The 19,657-nt window shown below is 36.8% G+C and overlaps 1 protein-coding gene across 1 annotated transcript; it reads left to right on the plus strand.

Annotated features, from left to right (window-relative positions):
* Positions 1-4,562: 4,562 nt before the first annotated feature.
* Positions 4,563-19,268, plus strand: LOC101052109 (arylacetamide deacetylase-like 2). Its single transcript, XM_003925025.4, has 5 exons — positions 4,563-4,814; positions 9,148-9,370; positions 12,785-12,854; positions 14,202-14,373; positions 18,241-19,268. Exons 1-5 carry the CDS (start codon positions 4,677-4,679, stop codon positions 18,841-18,843), a joined length of 1,206 nt encoding a protein of 401 aa, XP_003925074.3. The 5' UTR covers positions 4,563-4,676; the 3' UTR covers positions 18,844-19,268.
* Positions 19,269-19,657: the final 389 nt, after the last annotated feature.

Here is a 19,657-nt window from a genome sequence, read left to right on the forward strand (position 1 = left end):
AATAATGAAACAGATAAAGGCAGAGCAAGATGGTGGAACTAAAGCCTCTCTCTGAAAGAACACAAATTGAACAACTATTCACATTTTAAAAAGCACGTTTTAAAAAATCCAAAAATCAAGCAAGCAGTCACAGTACCTGGTTTCAACTTCATATCACTGAAAGAGTCACCAAAGTGGGGAGCACAGAGATTCTTGAATCACCAACAACACTCTTCCCCCAGAGACAGAATTGGTGTTCTTGGGAGAAGGGGGTGTGCAGTAATTGTGGGGTTTTTGCATTGGAACTTAGCTGCCCTGTAATGGCAAAAAGCATCATAGGGCAGAATTCAGCTGACACCCATGGAGGAAACATTTAGATGAGGCCTAGACAGAAAGAAATTGCCAATCTCAGTGGTCAGAATTTGAATTTGGGCAGGGCTTGCTGATATGGAGGCCTCTGATGAATGGAGGAACACCAGGGTCCTTAGTCTAGCGCTGATAGGGTTAATGACACAGACACACATGGAGTAGTTTTAAGGAGTGAAAAGTTTAATAGTAAAGAAAGAAGAAAGAAAGAAAACAACTCCTCCATACAGAGACAGCAGTAGGGGGGCTTGGAACAAAGTGAGACCCCAAAAGAGGTTGGTTTTATTGGGAGGCTGGAGGAAGTGGTGTTTGGTTTGCATAGGGCCCAGGAGATTGATTTGACCTGGCGGTCATTTACGTAGCCTGTGAAAAACCTAGTCCTTTCACCTTAGATTTTAATATGCAAATGCAGGTTGCCATGATGTTCTGAGCACGTGATATTATCAAGGTGGTTATGACACTTGGCACACATGGTGATAAGGAGAAGAGGTGGGAATAGCCATACTGGCCATGTTGGATGGACCTAGTTTTTACTTGTCTGTATTTGCATATCAAAGCTTGCCAGCCTGGCTCTATAAGCTTCCTTTCTGTTAGAAAAGAAATGGTTCAGAGGTTGTTTCTGTTAAAAGAAAAATTTCCACTGGGAACTTTTACCCTATCTACCTGCCAAAAATTATTTCTTAATAACCCCTGTATTATTGTCACCATGCGCTATACTGTTCTGGGATCCTAAATAAACTTGAAAGGCAGTCTAGGTAACAAGGACTGCAATTCCTGGGCAAGTCCTGGTGCTATGCTGGACTTGCAGCCAGTGGACTTGAGGTGCAAATGACCCAGAGAGACACCAGCTAGGGTGGCCAAAAGGGTGCTGGAAACATTCCTCTCTCAACCGTAGGCAGCGCAGCTTGCAGCTCCAGGAGATACTACTTCCTTGTACTTGAGAGGAGAAGAGAGAGGAACGAGGACGTTGTCTTGCAACTTGAATACCAACTCAGCCACAGTAGAATAAAGCACTAGGCAGAGTACTGAGGCATTCATTCCAGGCCCTAGCTTCACTCTGGGCAAGAAGGAAACCCATTGCCTTGAAGGGAAGAACCAGTCCTGACAGAATTCATCACCCTCTGACTAAAAAGTTCTTAGGTCCTGAATAATCAGCAGTGGTAGTCAGGCAGTACTTGCAGTGGACCTTAGGTGAGACTCAGAGATGTTTTGTGGCTTCAAGTGTGACCCAGCACTTTCCCAGCTGTGGTGGTGACAGAGAGGGATTCTTTCTTCTTGAGAAAGCATGAAGGAAGAATTTCAGCCCATTAGATTAATTAATTCCTTATTAAAGTAGTTCAGATTTTCCCATTTAGGGCCAGTGGACCACTTTTCAGTCCTCTTGACATGAATCGAAATCTTTGAGCACTTGCTTGCTGTCTGGTATGTTGGTATTTTCCAGGCTCACATTATTTATTCCCTGCACAGGCCTGTGATTAGCTATTTATTCCCAAATATCAAGTTTCCATTTAATATCTGGCTTAATTTGATGAAAATGATATTTCAATACTATTATCTGAGCACAAGGTCTTTAAAGTGAACACAAATAGGAATTTTATAAAAATACTTAAAGAAATTCTTGACTTTTCTCTGATATTTTTTAGCTGAAATTCAGGAACAGGGTTTTTACCTGATCTCTTTTATATCACATCTCTTTTTTTTTTCACACTAAGAATTCAAGAATATAGGCTATTAACAGACATATAATGAGAAAATTAAAAGAGCTACAATTTTAAATACTTTCAAATTTGCTTTTTCTCACCCTAAAAATTAAGCAGTCTCAGAACAGCATTATGAATACTATCACCACTAATTTTGATTACTGAAAATAGCTGTTTGTCTTTTTACTCTTTTCTTTTTCCACTACTTAATCTAGTTGCACTTCATCTACACTGCCAGATCAAAATGCCCCCACATGCTGTTCTCTCTCCTTTAACAATGATTCTTCTTCATAAATGCATTAAATAATAATACATTTAATGATGCCAATCAATACCTATGTTGCTATATCTCTATTAATTTTGATTGTATGACAATCATTCTCTACTAGGTTCCTTTTGAAACGAGAAAGCTTCCCTTGCCCCCTCACAGGGTGTGCAATGGGGGTATGGCTTGCTTCTTCAGTGCCTCACTGCTCATATATGTAGGGGAGCATACAGACTGGCAGGCTGTGGGGCTCTAACTCCATGGGAGTGTCTCTCTCAGGCTGTTAGATTGCAGCAGGCACAAGTCCAACATTTGTACTTGATGTTCTCTGCCACCCTAGGTTAAATTATTCATGTGGGTTAGTTCTAAAGATTTACCACTGAAACACATGAACGAAGTTACTACATGTATTCATCAGGGTTCTCCGAAGGAACAGAACCAACAGGAGACAGACAGATAGATAGATAGATAGATAGATAGATATGTCCACACACAGAAATAGATATCTATTATATATTTATATATCTATATATACATCTATATTATGATTATATATCTATTATCTATTATAATATTATATATAGATACACACATATTTGTATATGTGTGTGTATCTATCCATGTATTAGTTTATATATATAGAAAATTACTAGTTATAACTATAAAGTTGTGTATATAGAAAGTTCCTTTATATATAGTTTCTATATAGAAAGTTTCTACATATAAAGAATTCTATATGTAAAATTTCTATATATACAGTTTCTATATATATAAAAGTTTTCTATATATTCTATATATAAAGTGTCTATGTATATAAAATATATATAGATATTTTACATAATCTATATATAGAAAGTTTAGGTGTGTGTGTATATATATACATATATTGTATAAATTGGCCCATGCGATTATTTAGGCAAAGAAGCCCCACAATATGTGGTGTCTGACGGGAGTCTCAGAATCTAAAGGCCTAGGAACTAGGAGCTTGGATGTCCAAGGGCAGGAGAAGATGGATGTTTGTTAAGTAAAGAATTTAAGTTAGGTTTGATGTAGTCAGGTGCAGCACAATGAGGACATTTAGACCGGAATGTCAAAAAGATAAAGTTTATTTACTTGCAGATTCCAGAAAGAGGAGGGTAAAATGCCTTGCAGAGCCCACGGCAAGAGGGAGGCAGTCAAAGACACTGTCTCTCAACCAGCAGGTAGAAAGCAAGCGAGAGATGGAGGGACCTGTGGGTAGAACCCTTTATTGGGGTTCAGGATGACCTAGGTGGGTTTCCCACAACAGAGTTGGATTGGTTAATTGAAAGGAAGCATGAGTTTAAGTGTGAGAACTTGGGTTACATGACCGTGTTTACCAGACTTAAAGCAGAAGTAAGGCAGCAAATGGGGCTTTATCTATCTAGAAACAGAAACAGAAACTGGGTGGAGACTGTCTCAAAATATGTAGGTCATTTGTGACAAGCCGGGAACAGAGCAAGAAGGTGCTGCTGAGGCAGCATGAACGTGAATTAGAGTTACAACAATGTCCCAGCCCAGGAAGAGAGGGAATTTACTTTTCCTCTACATTTTTGGGATTGGATTCTGCCAGCCCACACTGGGGAGGGTGATTTTCTTCACTCGCTCTACCAGTTCAAATGCTAATCTTTTCCAGTAACACTCTCAAAGACATACCCAGAAATATTTTTTTACCGGGTATTTGAGCATTCCTAGCCCAACTGAATTGACACATAAAGTTCATCATCATACTATGTAATCCTTTGTAAAACAGATAATTCAACTGAGCTTCCTGGCTTAGTCTATGGAAAAATTCTAGTTTGATGCTTGACAGAAATTGAACAAGTACTCTCATCCCCTGTCTTTCAATCTAAAACTTGTTTCACCACAAGAAAAGTTTGTTAACATTGTTAATAATCCATGATAATGGCATGAGCCTGAATTTTGACTTAATATCGGCAAACTTAAAAAAAAACCTACTTTTAAAAAATGTTGCAACCACCACCCAATCACAAAAATTTACTTCATGACTTATTTAGTGCTTTCATTTAGGTTCTGATTTATGTCTCAATAATAATTGTTTTGGACTGATGATGGTTTCACAGGGTGAAGAAACACTGTAAGAGTTTTAAATTGAAGCTAATAATGCATGCACACCCTGATGAGTTATGACATCTGTTCCAGTCTGTGTGCTTGCAAAACAAGTTACTACAGACACTGTAACATTTGAATTGAAAATTAGCTTCATGTTAAGATGATCACATCACCTGAGAGAGTTCCCAAGTCTACATTTGCTCTTCTAGTTATTGTTCAGTGTTTATGACAAATTTTAATCTCAGTACTGTGAAGTCGCTGGAAAAGGGGGTATTATGGGGCTCAAAGCTCTCTGTTTGGGCTTGCTTTGTGTTCTTTTTGCCTCTCATTTTTACACACCCATGCCAGACAACATTGAAGAAAGCTGGAAAATAATGGCCTTGGACGTCATTGCGAAAACTTGTACATTTATGGTAAGATTAACATTTTTTTTCTATTGGATATTGGGATAACTTATTGACTACAAATGAATGCTATGAACTCTTTTATTAATAGTATCGCCCTTTTGAAAGAATCATTGCTTGTTTATTTGTTAGAGTAAATTAATTAAATAAAATCAAGTAAATAAATATTCCTACATTTGTGTGAAACAGTGAGACAGAATTCTCACTTCTAAGAGTTTATGTCTAAATATGACATATATGAATTAAATTTATTGTGACATATAAAACAAATGGTATTGACAAAGGAAAAGGCTTTGAGATTTGAGAACTTGATTAAATTTGAACTTTCAGGGACAACTTATTCCCATAATTACCTTTCAGTTGTTCAGATGCACATTATTGATATTTGTAACTGTTTGATATCAATTTAAGTGTTTTACTATTTAATGGCTTTCATTGTCCATATTCAATTCTTATTACTGGTTTTCAGGGATTTTCTGGCTTGGCACAGACAGAATTAATTATAAATTCAAGCAAAAAAGTAGCTCCTTTAAAAGGGAAAGATAGGGTTAAAAACTACTATTTTTGAGTTATTAAATTATATAGACTTTGTATAGTATTATACTTCCATGGATTCCCCACTATCCTGCAATTATTTTTATCAGGTTTTTTAGAGGGTAGGGGAAGAGATTGAGAAGCACACATGCAGGTAAAAAGTGACAACTCCATAATTTGAACTCTAAACTGTCTCATTTAGTAACCCATACTTTTTCTGCCAAGCCAGATAGCTTCCAGAAAAGGTAACAATAAGAGGCTAAAAGGAGAAGGCAACAGAAGAAGGAGAGCAATCCATGGTCTAAGAAGAAGAGGCTGTCTTGTGATGCTTTGTACAGCAGACAATACGTATGCTTTGTGAAACCACAGTTGGCTATTTCTGATGTCTGCAAATATTTTCCCCTCTAATCACTTCCTGAGGCTTACCTTCTCCATAACTTTTCTCTAATGCTTTTACTCCTCGAGTAACCACAAATGGGTAAGCAAGTGTCAGTTCGACAGAGAAACTACTATGTTACCTTCCTTGATTATCTAATTTGTATCTCAGAACATTAACTTGTTTAAACCCTTCTACAGCTCACTGAAAGATTTATTATTATTATTACTATCATATATACAGGGAAATTAAGTTACAGAGAGCAATTTTTTCAATGTCAAACAGCTAGTAAGCAGTAGCACAAGATGCTGGTTTAAATGGATGCAAACTTTGTTTTGACATTTACTGGCTACAACTTTGAGTTTCAGCATACTTCCTCATCATTAAATTATAGGGGTTAGCACGGTGGCTCACTGTTGTACTTTGGGAGGCCATGGTGGGTGGATCACCTGTCAGGAGTTCAAGACCAGCATGACAAAAATGGGGAAACCTGGTCTCTACTAAAAATACAAAAATTAGCTGGGTGTGGTAATGCATGCCTGTAACACCAGCTACTAGGGAGGCTGAGACAGGAGAGTCGCTTGAACCCAGGAGGCAGAGGTTGCAGTGAGCCTAGATTGTGCCACTGCATTCCAGCCTGGGCAAGAGTACCAGCCACTGCAAAAACACACAAAAACATAAAGATCAATGACACCATGAAGAAACTGCCTGGACTAATGTACAAAATGACCACTAGCATCATGATGACAGGATCATATTCATGCACAACAATATTAACCTTAAATATAAATGGGTTAACTGTCCCAATTAAAAGACACAGACTGGCAAATTGGATAAATAATCAAGACTGATCAGTGTGCAGTATTCAGGAGACCCATCTCATGTGCAGAGACACATAGGCTCCAAATAAAGGGATGGAGGAAGATTTACCTAGCAAATGGAAAGAAAAAAATGCCCATTGATGATAGACTGGGTAAAGAAAATGTGGCACATATACACTGTGACAGTAAACCAAACACTACATGTTCTCACTCATAAGTGGGAGTTGAACAATGAGCATACATAGACACAGGAAGGGGAATATCACACACCAGGGCCTGTTGGGAGGTGGGGGGAAATGGGAAGGAGAGCAATAGGACAAATACCTAATGCAGGCAGAGCTTAAAACCTAGATGAAGAGTTGATAGGTGCAGGAAACCATCATGGCACACATATATCTATGTAAAAAACCTGCACATTCTGCATACATATCTCAGAACTTGAAGTAAAAGAAAAAGAGAAAAGGAAACTAAAAGAAAAATTGTTGTGTATATAAAAAAAGAAAACATCAAGTATTTAGTATTTTAGATTGAGTGCTATCATATTCAAAAATCCATTAATTTGCTAACAGTTTTTTTTATGCCTACTGTAATCATTTGTGATTTATAATTTTTTTTTTCAGAAAAAGAAAACAATTTTCAGGCATGCTGTCACATTTTCTTTGTTCATTCCTTTTCATTCTTTTTTCTCTAATGTTATCTTCATGCCTTATTTCAGTAGGTTGATCTTCAATCTCTGATATCCTTTCTTTCACTCAATTGATTTAGCTATTGATACTTGTGTATGTCTCATGAAGTTCTCATGCTCTGTTTTTCAGCTCCATCAGGTCATTTATGTTCTTCTCTAAACTGGTTATATTAGTTAGTAGTTCCTGCAACCTTTTATCAAGGTTCTTAGCTTCCTTGCATTGGGTTAGAACATGTTCTTTTAACTCAGAGGAGCTTGTTATTAGCCACCGTCTGAATCCTACTTCTGTCATTTGGTCAATCTCATTCTCCATCCAGTTTTGTGCCCTTGTTAGAGAGAAGTTGCAATCATTTGAAGGAAAAGGGTCATTCTGGTTTTTAGGATTTTCGGTGTTTTCGTGCTGGATTTTCTTCATCTTCATGTATTCATCTACCTTTGATCTTTGAGGCTGATGACCTTTGGATGGGTTTTTGTGTGGGGGTCCATTTTGTTGATGTTGATGTTTTTGCTTTCTGTTTGTTAGTTTTTCTTCTAACAGTCAGGCCCCTCTTCTGTAGGTCTGGTGCAGTTTGCTGGAGGTCCTCTGCAGACCCCGTTTGCCTGGGTATCACCAGTGAAGGCTGCAGAACAGCAAACATTGCTGCCTCTTCCTTGCTCTGGAAGCTTCATCCCAGTGGGGCACTGGCCTGATGCCAGCCAGAGCTCTCCTGTATGAGGTGTTTGTCGACCCCTACTGGGAGGTGTCTCCCTGTCAGGAGGCACAGGGGTCAGGGACCCACTTGAAAGGCAGTCTGTCCCTTAGCAGAGCTTGATTGCTGTGTTGGGAGAATCCTCCTTCTAAGGATCAGCTGCTCTCTTCAGAGGCTGCAGGCAGGAAAGTTTCAGTCTGCAGAAGCTGCGCCCACAGCTTCCCCTCCCCCCAGGTGCTCTGTCTCAGGGAGATGGGAGTTTTATCTGTAAGCCTCTGACTGGGGCTGCTGACTTTCTTGCAGAGATGCCCTGCCAAGTGAGGAGGAATCTAGAGAGGCAGTCTGACCGCAGTCACTTTGCTGCAGTGTGCTGAATTCCGCCCAGTACAAACCTCCTGTTCTCCCCAGCGCTGTAAAGGGAAAACTGCCTACTCAAGCCGCCCCTCCCCCCACCAAGCGAGATTGTCACAGGTTGACTTCAGTCTGCTGTGGTGGCTGTGAGGATTTCAACCCAGTGGATCTTAGCTTGCCGGGGTCTGCAGGAGTGGGACCTTCTGATAGAGACCATTTGGCTCCCTGGCTTCAGCCCCCTTTCTAGGTCAGTGAAGGATTCTGTCTCACTGGGATTCCAGGTGCCACTGGGGTATGAAAAAAACTCCTGCAGCTAGCTCAGTGTCTGCCCAAACAGCCATCCAGTTTTGTGCCCGAAACCCAGGGCCCTGGTGATGTAGGCACACGAGAGAATCTTCCTAATCTGCAGATTGCAACAACTGTGGGAAAAGCATAGTATCTGGGCTGGGTAGCACAGTACCTCAAGTATTCCCTTGGCAGGGGTAGGGAGGTCCCTGGGCTCCTTATGCTTCCGGTGAAGCAATACCCCATCCTGCTTCTGCTCACCCTGTGTGGGCTACACCCACTGCCTAACCAGTCCCAATGAGATGAACTGAGTACCTCAGTTGGAAATGCAGAAATCACCCACTTTCTGTGTTGCCCTCTCTGGGAGCTGCAGACCAGAGCTATTCTGTTTGGCCATCTTGCCAGATATTTGAGATTTTCAAGGGCAAGAAGGTTATGCAATAAAATCTTTACAGTATTATTTCAAAATAATATTTATGAACAGTCTATTTCTTTTTGTTTACTTTGCTTATTTTTTCTGCCTTTTTAAACTTTCTTTTTATGTACATTTGGTGTTATTTAAATATCCAAATATTTAACTTAGTTTGTTTTGTTCTTACAGGCTATTTGTTTTGAAAATATGGGTATTATGAGATATGAAGAGTTTATATCCATGATATTCAGGCTGGATTACACCCAACCACTTTCAGATGAATACATCACAGTGACTGATACAACATTTGCTGACATTCCAGTACGATTGTACTTGCCAAAAAGAAAGACAGAAACCCGAAGACGAGCTGTAATATATTTTCATGGTGGTGGTTTTTGTTTTGGAAGTTGCAGTAAGTTCATTGTATAAGGAAAAAGTATAGCTAGCTCTATATTTTTGATATGAGAACTATTTTATATAAATATACACGCTTATGGTGATATATACATCTATATATGTATACTTGTCTGGATATGGATAAGTATAGATATAAATGTTAGATATCTAATAAAGAGACAGGCATAGACATATGTTTGGCAAATAGTATTATGGGTATTTTAAATTCAGCTTTTTTTGTTTTGTTTTTTCTTATCCTTAGCTTTCATATTGAATGAACATATAGCAAATGAAAATAGGATATGAAGTCAATTACTAAAACTTTTTTCCTTGGGATCTGAATTCAGGAGCAGAAATATTGAGGAGGTGTAGAAGTTTTAATTAACAAGTCAAAGGCATTTGCTATTGGTTGCTACAAGATCAAGTTTGCAGTTACTGAGAACATAATACAAACAGTGATAAGGCTTAGAGCACACTTGCTAGTATTAACTCTAAAAGAAAAACACAAAATAGTACTACTCAATAATGAACTCCTCCCATAAAGTCTAGGTTCCTACTTGTCTTTTTAGGCATTTTTGATACAGTGATTATTCAATAAACGTTTTTGTGAAGAAAAAAATAAAACACACACAGAGTGAATGAGAGGGACATCTGATGATCTCTCATGAGATTATTATCCAAAGTGTTCTAATCATTTTCTTTCATGTATTTTTTACCTCCTTAATGTTTTCAATAAATTAGATTTCATCTATAATTTAATTTATACCATGCATCAAAATGGTCAGAATAACCTGCTTTCTTGATAGGATAAATAGCAAGTTAGCCTCATTTCTCTCCAAAGAAATGCATTCATTCCACTGAAGTTTTTATAAGGTCTATGAAATATCAAGTGTTCATATATATATATTACCTAGGACTTGAGTAAACACAAAATAAATGCCCACAGATGGAAAAATATCATGGATTGAAAAATATTAAGAAATATTACTGATTATTAGGTTTATATCTTTTATTACTGACATAGGCAATGATTGTGATCAGTAATTCCTAAAAATGTTAGAATTATTATTCAGGATATGACATTTCAACATTCTGCTTAGCTAAATTCTGGATATCTTTTTTCAATGTTTTGGTTTTGTATTTACACATTATTTGTTTTCAGATCTCCCAAACATGTGTAAATGAACTGGAAAAGACTTAAATACTTTCTGGTTTTTGACCAAGAAAAAAATAGACATTGTAACTATTTTCTAGTATTTGCAAATTTTAATTTTCTTTCTTTTTCCTCCTAGGCTTCCTCTTTTTTCTTATCTGAAACAAACCAAAGTTGCTTTGAGAATCAAGAAATATAGGAAAATGTTACTCTTGTAGACTTTTTACATACTTCTGCGAATTTTGTTTTTCAACATTTATCCTTATATCTTTTTGTTTCTGTCTGCATTCTACAGACACTGTAACAATAAAAAGGCATAGAATAGAGAAAAACATGACCAGATAGATAATATCAGCAAATATTCTATGAGTGGAGACAGTTCAAAATAAAAATGGGAAACAAAAAAAAAAACCAATATTGCTTTAATTCTAAGACAAATTTAAAAGTATTGGGAGATGAAAATGAAGACATATATTTGAAATATATCATTGAGTGGCTTTAAAGTTTATGAAATGAAACTGGAAATAAGACCTCAAGGTCTCTGGATGAGATGGACTCCCTGTGGCTGATAAAGAAACCCAAATTAAGATACTGGGAACTCAGCGTTCATAATGAGTGAGAAAAGGGTGGTCACACACCCCTTTGTTCCCAGTGAGGACAGCTCCAAATATCCTGTTTGCCCACCTGAGCTAGGATGTTTCCAAGCTGAAACACCTTGGCTAGACAACTCCTCCCACTAGCTGCTTGAAAGGGGTATCGAACAGACTTCTGGTTTGGGGCTTGGAAACTACCCAGTCAGGACTCGGCTGTTTTCAACTATTTGAATAAGTTTGAATTCTTTATTTGCATTTATTGACCTGATTCTGATTGAGGGGTATCAGCTGATTCTCCATATTTAAGCCACAGACCCTTTCTTTGGTCTTTGGAGCACACTTTCATTTCACACAGAAGGCTCTGTCTCGCTATCTGCAGATTTTGTTTTTTAAATAGAAAATAAAGCTCACCCATTTTCTTTGGAAGATCTCATGTCTTTGGTTAACAAGCTGAAGTTCACAAAGTTCTTAGATTTGTACATTTTGTACATTTGTATATTTTGGTCTTCATCTATGCATGGCCTTTTCTTGAAAATTAACTTAATCTTTAATAAAACATTATTTTTTAAAAAAATTTAAAAGACTAGGTGACTTTCTTTTTAAAAAGAAAGTCTTTCTTTCTTTTTCTATTAAATTTAAAAGACTAGGTGACTACTTTCCTGTTTTCTAGATTATGTATACACCCAGTGGTTAAATAGTTTTTACTTTGCAGTTTTGTTAATGTGTGAGAGAAGCTTCTTAAAAGTCTGGAATTTGATTACAACTCTAGAATTTTCTGGATTTCTAGGATTTCTTGGTAAATAAAGCAGCAGCAGATGCCACAGAATTTGCCAAGTTGCTTGGCCAGTATATGTAGGGGACCTGGGGAAAGATGTGTGTATATGTGTGTTTTATGTGTACTGTGGAAAGTCAATGGCTTGTATGTCAAGCATGTCAAAACTCATATGTATATCTAGTCTTCACACTGACCTGACAGAGGCTCTCTCATATCTGGTTACTATTCCTTAGATTCTTTCTTAATGCCAATGTTATTGGACTATTTTATTATATGTCATCTTCAAAGAAGACAGAGGTTTTTGAAGAATCATGTTTAGAGAGTCAATATGTACTATTTCTTTTTCCTCCAACTTCTGAGCCAATTAAAAAGTTACGTGTAGAGTTCACATAAATCCAAGTCAAAACATTACCATTATTTTGGATGAAGACTTTAGTGAATGTATGCTTAGGTATTGTTGGTTTGTTATCCTTGAGTTAGCGAGATTAATCCAGCCATAGTGGCTGGCCCTACTGACCAATCATGTACCTCCTCCCTATGAAACTTGCTGCCTGGAGAAGTGAAGTGGAGTAAAATGCACCAGGATATAGAGAGTTCTGGAAGGGTCATTGTGTACAGACAGCAGATGTCAAGAGGAAATTACAATAGATTGAGCCTATTCTAGTTTATCCTCCTCAAAATAACCAATTAGCAAAGTCATCTTTTCCCCCTGCAGAGAGTGGCTGAAAAAACTAGGAAAGGAAGGGTGTGCCATCTAGATTCAGGTCCATCTGCTTGGAAATGAGGGGTAGAAATAAAAGCTCCTATGTGATATTCACAAACCACAATTATTTCCACATTCATAGCTGTAACTCTTTCTATTGCCTTTTAATTACAGGAAACACATTGATATGTATTTCTTCATTTCAGAACAGAAGGCTTTTGACTTCCTGAATAGATGGACTGCAAAAACACTTGATGCTGTCGTTGTAGGCGTGGAGTAAGACAATGATTTTCTTTGGCTACTATGATTTTTGCCTTTACCATGTAGAGGTTTGATTTACACATCAAGTGAGCTATGCTTAAAATAAATATTTTTAATTAATATATTTTACTTGTCACCACTGCAACATAGACTGCTCCTCAAAGAGGTTCAGTGTCCCATTATTTTTCTGTGATTGTGAGAATATCTGAAGTATACCCCAGGATAAGTAGTTTGGGAAAAACTTGCTCTAGACACATAAGAGTCGGGTCCTGTAAGGCTCCAACAGTGTTCCAAGAAACATAGCTGGACAGAAGGAAGCAAATTAACTATTACACATTTAGGATACTGGATTGTATTTGAGCAGGCAAGAAAAGTCTAATTTCATAGTCTTTGAAGTAATCTAAATACTATTTTATATCTGGTTCGATATAATAAAAAAAAGTTTGTGCCTGGCTTATACATTCTATCAAATCCTTACAATTTGTGTTGTTCTTTGCCCAAAAAGTATAAATCCACTGCATTCTAAGTAAAGATACAAACATCTTTTTGGTACACATCTATGTCTAAGCTACACATTACTTAGAATTTTCTAGATAGCTTATAATAAAATTCTAAGAACCTTATCACCAGTATTTCATATTGGCTATAGAAATATACACGTTTTAGCATTCTGAAGATCAAAAAGAAAAATCTCTATGAATAGGCTGCTAAAGGTATTTTCCTGTTTTACTGGTCCACACATATTGGGGAAAGTATCTATTTGTGCCCATTAAAAGAATGGGGTGATAATTTGCCTTACAAATGATTTTACCAAAAATAAGCAAGCTCTCTGGAATATTTAAATTTTATTTATAATTCCAAATTGTTATCTAGTAATAACTAGTGGGTATTATCCATGATGAAGTATATGTAGTGTCAGCTTGTAGAATTTTTACCTAAAATGACCATGATAAAATAGGCCACTGCCTACAATATGCTCTCAGATCTGCAGTCTATTGTGCTTTTTAAACAAGTGTTTTAAGAAAAATGTTTGGATTACCAATCACATTGAGAATATGATGTAAGCTATAGAGCATCTCCATTCCAAAATACACTTGGACTAAAAATTTTGCTTACAGTTCCTAGGAAGTTCATAACACTCCCCTGACTCCTCACAAATAATGCCATCCATGGACTTTTAGGTGCAAGATTGATAACCTTTACATTGTATTAAAAGAATTTTCATTTTAATCAAGAACTAGTAGAAAACTTAGGCTTGATTTTTAGACAACTGAAAAATAAACGCTGGCATTAAATTGCATCTATTTGGTATTTGAGAATTAGTTGGACAACCGTAAATGCTTTATTATTCTTTCTTTAAAGCTATAGGCTAGCTCCTCAACACCACTTTCCTGCTCAGTTTGAAGATGGCCTCGCTGCAGTCAAATTTTTCCTCCTGGAAAAAGTTCTTACAAAATATGGAGTGGATCCCACTCGAATCTGCATTTCAGGAGACAGTTCTGGGGGAAATTTAGCAACAGCAGTCACTCAACAGGTACATTATATTTGTCTTTATGATAGGAAGTAGAAGTCGAGGCTTACTTTTTTTCTATAGATAATTGAGATGTGTGTTAGAATAAAGCAAGGAATTCCTTCCATATTGGGATTTCTCCATGGTAGTTTATAGTTTGTCCAGATACTCGTTGACTAGTTGTGTATTGCTGGAATTTGGTGTGGGGTTGGTAGGGGTGGTTAATACAAAGGAAAATTAGTGGGGATAGCAATCACAGTTGCCATGAAGTTCAGTGCTCTGGGTTGAAAATAACAGATAAATGTTAAGTTTGGTGAACAACACTTATCATTAGCAATGTAGAAACTCCTCAAATAACAAGTTAATATTTTGTGTACATCCATCCTTCCATGGATGACAGGTTATGGAAAAGTTGGTGTGGGCATGCAGGACTTTGAATAATACACACTCAAACTAGGGAGCTAGATGGTAGGCTATCTTGTGAATCAGTAACTGGATTGAGAAGGGTAGTAGATGATGAGAGGCAAAGTGCAAAGGCTGCAATATGTTCCGTTGGCAGGGGAAGCTGTCATTCTCTAGGAAAGTGCCATGCCCTTTGAATGGTCATAGGGAACTCAGGAAATGGGAGAGGATTCAGTAATGCCTCAGACTGTCTGAAGTTGACTTTATGGCAAGCACAGGTGTCCATGGCAGATTACTGCTTTGAATGGGCTTTGAAGTAGTTGAATCATAGAATAACACAGGGCATGAAGTTGTGGATCATCCCTTTTCTGACTTAGCTACCAAATTCCTTTCAGCCACCACTCCCAACTCATGCTGTTCAGGAGGGTGGTTTGTGAATGAAAAACTGATGTAGGAGTGTAAATGGTGCTGGTCCATATGTTACTCCGAGCATTTTAGCATGGCATAGAAGCTTTTTATGAACTGGGTCCCAAATTTTGCTCTCAAATGTATAGATCTAGGAGACCAATCATCATCATGGTATAAATAACTTTGAAAAACAGTTAGAGATTCAAATTGGGTGATAATAAACTAGAGGCAGAACAAATAATTTATATGAGACAATTTTACTGTAAAAACCATAAGTTTAGGATTAATGGTGTTTAATTATAAGAGGAAATTTTAAATGCATACTATCCATTGTGTTTTCATGGAAATAATGTTCATTATTGAAAAAGATTAAGAATAAGTATAGGCTTTGTTGAAGATCTTCCACAACCTTTAATTTACTTAGCTATCCAAAGGTCTTTATTATATTGGAAATGTAATAAAAATTTAAATGGAAATTTTAAATATGGTTAGCCAGTGTCTAAACCCTTAGGACATTACCATGAGCTAGATATGTTCTCTCAACTTTTCTGACCTTTGACGTTTTCATTCTTGTTCTTCACAAAGTAATAACAATCTGTGATAAATGTCACTTTTTTTGCACTCAAGTTCGTATTAGTTATCCACAAAATCAGACATACATATCCATTCATTAATGTCCATTTTACAGAATGGTCTATTCTAGGCTTGTTTGGGTTTAGCATTATGTTTATGCGCACTTTTGAAGTGTGCTTAGCTGGCTGTCTTCGAGACCAAAATGGTCTCAAAGGAAAGAACTAAGCAATAGATCGTTCAATAATTCAGCGTTACTGTTGGGACCTACTTGTTTTATACCTGTTACCGTTTATTGCATCCTAGTATTCCTGGTTCCAGAGATAGTGTCCTGTTAAAATAATACAAATCAGATATTATGGTTTATAATATTATGGTTTCCATATTATTAAAATATTCATTTTTTTATTATTTTCCCATACTATATTAAAGACTTTATTATCTTAGGCCTGGTAAAAGATACAATGACAACTTAGGTATCATATCAGTGCTTGTGAAATTCAAAACCAAGGAGAAAGATTAATCATGTACATTTTTGTATAATAAAGGAAAAGTGATGATTGGCCTGAAAGAGGTAATAGAAATTTGGGAATTGAAAGAGGAGTTTTCTTTTTGATCAGGTATTTTCATGCATAATCACACATATATGCTTGTGAGTATATATAAAATGTGCAGAAAATATCTGAAACACACCAGATAAATAAGATAGTTTTTAAGACTATGGCAAAATTGCCAACTTCGGAGAATCTGACTCAGGTGCTTTTTCAATATATTAAAGAGAACTGACTTTAGCATGGGTTTTGAAGAATATTAGAGAGAAAGAAAAAAAAAGCCTTGAATGGCAAAGTAACAAATGACATAATGGGGAACATAGAGGTAGGAAATACTGACACATTTGTTGAAGTGATTTATTTCATATGGCATTTCAGAAAGGAAAGTTAGGGTCAGGCAAGAGTACTGATGGACCATTTTTGACCCATCCCTGTGTATGTATTCTCTGTTTTGTTTTCTTTTTTTCCTAGATTATCCGCATTGAGAGTAGCATGACTGATGGTGGGCTATTGATAGCAATGTTTGATAAGTAAATTATCTACCTGAGAGCACTGCGAGAGAGATTTGGGATCTAGGAAAGTTTCTGTAAGATAACTTTGTTTTGGCTCATTTTCATTTTACGCTTATTAAACCTCTAGCATCTTGGAAGTACATTATGGAGATGGTAGGATACCATTTCCCTTTCTGAGGTACCTCTTGGATTTCAGTTGAGTTTTTCCTTTCCGTTCAGCCAACCACTGTGGTGATTGGTTGGCTTAGAGTTACATCCTGTGGTCCTGGACTTTTCACTTGGAGCAGCAGCCGCTATTTTCATTTGTCCAGATGCCAGACTCTAGTCAAGGCAAAAGCTTCTAGGAAGTTAATTCAAGGTTCTCTCCTGCAGTCTGCAGGGTCATAGGTGAGGCCTCAAGTCCCTTTTATTCTTTGGAAAAGAAAAGGCACTCCTTTATCAAGTACTTTACATTTCTTTCCTTGCATATCAAACTTGTGCATATCAATTTTTTTTTTTTTTTTTTTTGAGACGGAGTTTCGCTCTTGTTACCCAGGCTGGAGTGCAATGGCGCGATCTCGGCTCACTGCAACCTCCGCCTCCTGGGTTCAAGCAATTCTCCTGCCTCAGCCTCCTGAGTAGCTGGGATTACAGGCACGCGCCACCATGCCCAGCTAATTTTTTGTATTTTTAGTAGAAACGGGGTTTCACCGTGTTGACCAGGATGGTCTCGATCTCTCGACCTCATGATCCACCCGCCTCGGCCTCCCAAAGTGCTGGGATTACAGGCTTGAGCCACCACGCCCAGCCAATTTTTTCATAATTTTCTTCCTTTGTTTTTCCAACATTGCACAGCATCATTCTCATAAGATACTTGTTGATTGGCTTTTTTTTTCCCTCTGACTTGGTCCATGTGCTTTTGCATTGGTATAATGTTTCTTAAAAATTATGGTGTGATGTTGATAATGTCTACCTCATTGCCAAAGAATATATTCTAAAATATTTTAAGGTATTTTTTAGTCTCTAAAATGGACTAGTATAATTTAATAGTTATATTTATTTCTTCCACTCACTTTGGCTACTTTTTCAAGAAGGATTTTTACAAACTTATATGTACTGTCAATTTCCCCTAGAAATATTTTTGGAATTGGATCATTTTCATTTATGATTTTTAGCAAAAAATCCTATGTATCTCTCCCTCCTGGTGTATTCTTTTTCTCTTTCCCTCTCTTATTCTTCCTCCTTTTTTCCTCACACACAAAGTCCGTATTTTTTAAAACTTTAATTTTAAACTGGTTTGAACTTTTTTCGTGCCATGTAAATATAAATGTTGTAAAAATAACTATGATATATAACATCAGTTTATGTAGATTTGTTTATCTCATGATTGCTAAATAATTAAAATTAAATTTTATTCTCCTGGTATTTTGGAAATTTTTGCATTACAGAATATTACTATATATTTTCAGATGCAGAATGATGCTGGAATAAAGCATAAAATCAAGATGCAAGCCTTACTTTACCCTGGCTTACAGATAACAGATAGTTATTCACCATCTCACCGAGAAAATGAGCATGGTATAGTTTTGACAAGGGATGTAGCCATAAAACTTGTGAGCTTATATTTCACCAAGGATGAAGCACTTCCACAGGCAATGAGAAGAAACGAACACATGCCTCTGGAGTCAAGACATCTGTTTAAGTTTGTTAATTGGAGTGTTCTTCTTCCTGAGAAGTATAGAAAAGACTATGTTTATACTGAACCAGTTCTTGGAGGACTCAGTTATTCATTGCCAGCACTTACAGACGCCAGAGCATTACCCTTGTTGGCCAATGATTCCCAGTTACAGAATTTGCCACTAACCTATATTCTTACTTGTCAACATGATCTCTTAAGAGATGATGGACTTATGTATGTTACAAGACTTCGAAATGCTGGAGTCCAAGTTGCTCATGACCATATTGAGGATGGAATTCATGGAGCTTTATCATACATGACTTCACCATTTTATTTACATCTAGGTCTTAGGATAAGAGATATGTATGTAAGTTGGCTGGATAAGAATTTATAAGTATATAATAAATATGTATAGCCCTTATATAGTGGGTTGTAATTTGTGGTATTTTGTAGTTGGGGGGAAAGAACAACGTCATTTAAGTTGTCTAAATCTATATTTGAATCATTTGTAGCAGTTAATGTGTGTCCTTGAACAGTTATAACATTTCTTGACTTGCAGATCCTCCATATGTAAAATGTATGTAAGCGTGCTTATTCTCTCCTTATGTATAATTTATTATAATTATGTTACTCCTAATAATAACCAATGCCTACTAAAATTGGAAAATAAGAATGGTTATTGGCAAGTTTGGAAAGACAGTTTCCAGACAGGCACAGAAATTGTTGCAGTGAGTAGGAAGAGGAAAAGGGTACAAAATTGCTGCTAAAAATGTATGGAAACCAATGGACGAAATAAACCATAAGGGCCCTATATTAGTTTCCTGTGCCTATTGCAGCAAATTACTACAAATTCAGTTGCTTAAAATAACAGATATTAATTTTTTTACAAAATTACTACAAATTCAGTTGCTTAAAATAACAGGTATTAATTTTTTTTACAGTTCTAATTGTACTATGAAATTAGTATTAACTAGGTCCAAACCAAGTCATAGACAAGAGACATGCCTCCCTTGGAGACTCTAGATGGCGCTCTTTTCCTCTTTTAACCTCTGGTGGCTGCCAGCATTTTTTGACCATTGCCAGATCACTACAATCTTGAAGGCCAGCATCTACCAATCTTTCTGTTTCATCTTCACATTGCCTTCTTCTCTGCTTGTGTTAAATCTCCCTATGGGCTTCTCTAAGAAAAACACATGTTTTTACATTTA

This window comes from Saimiri boliviensis, chromosome 9 (genome assembly GCF_048565385.1).
Source record: "Saimiri boliviensis isolate mSaiBol1 chromosome 9, mSaiBol1.pri, whole genome shotgun sequence".
NCBI classification, from domain to species: domain Eukaryota; kingdom Metazoa; phylum Chordata; class Mammalia; order Primates; family Cebidae; genus Saimiri; species Saimiri boliviensis.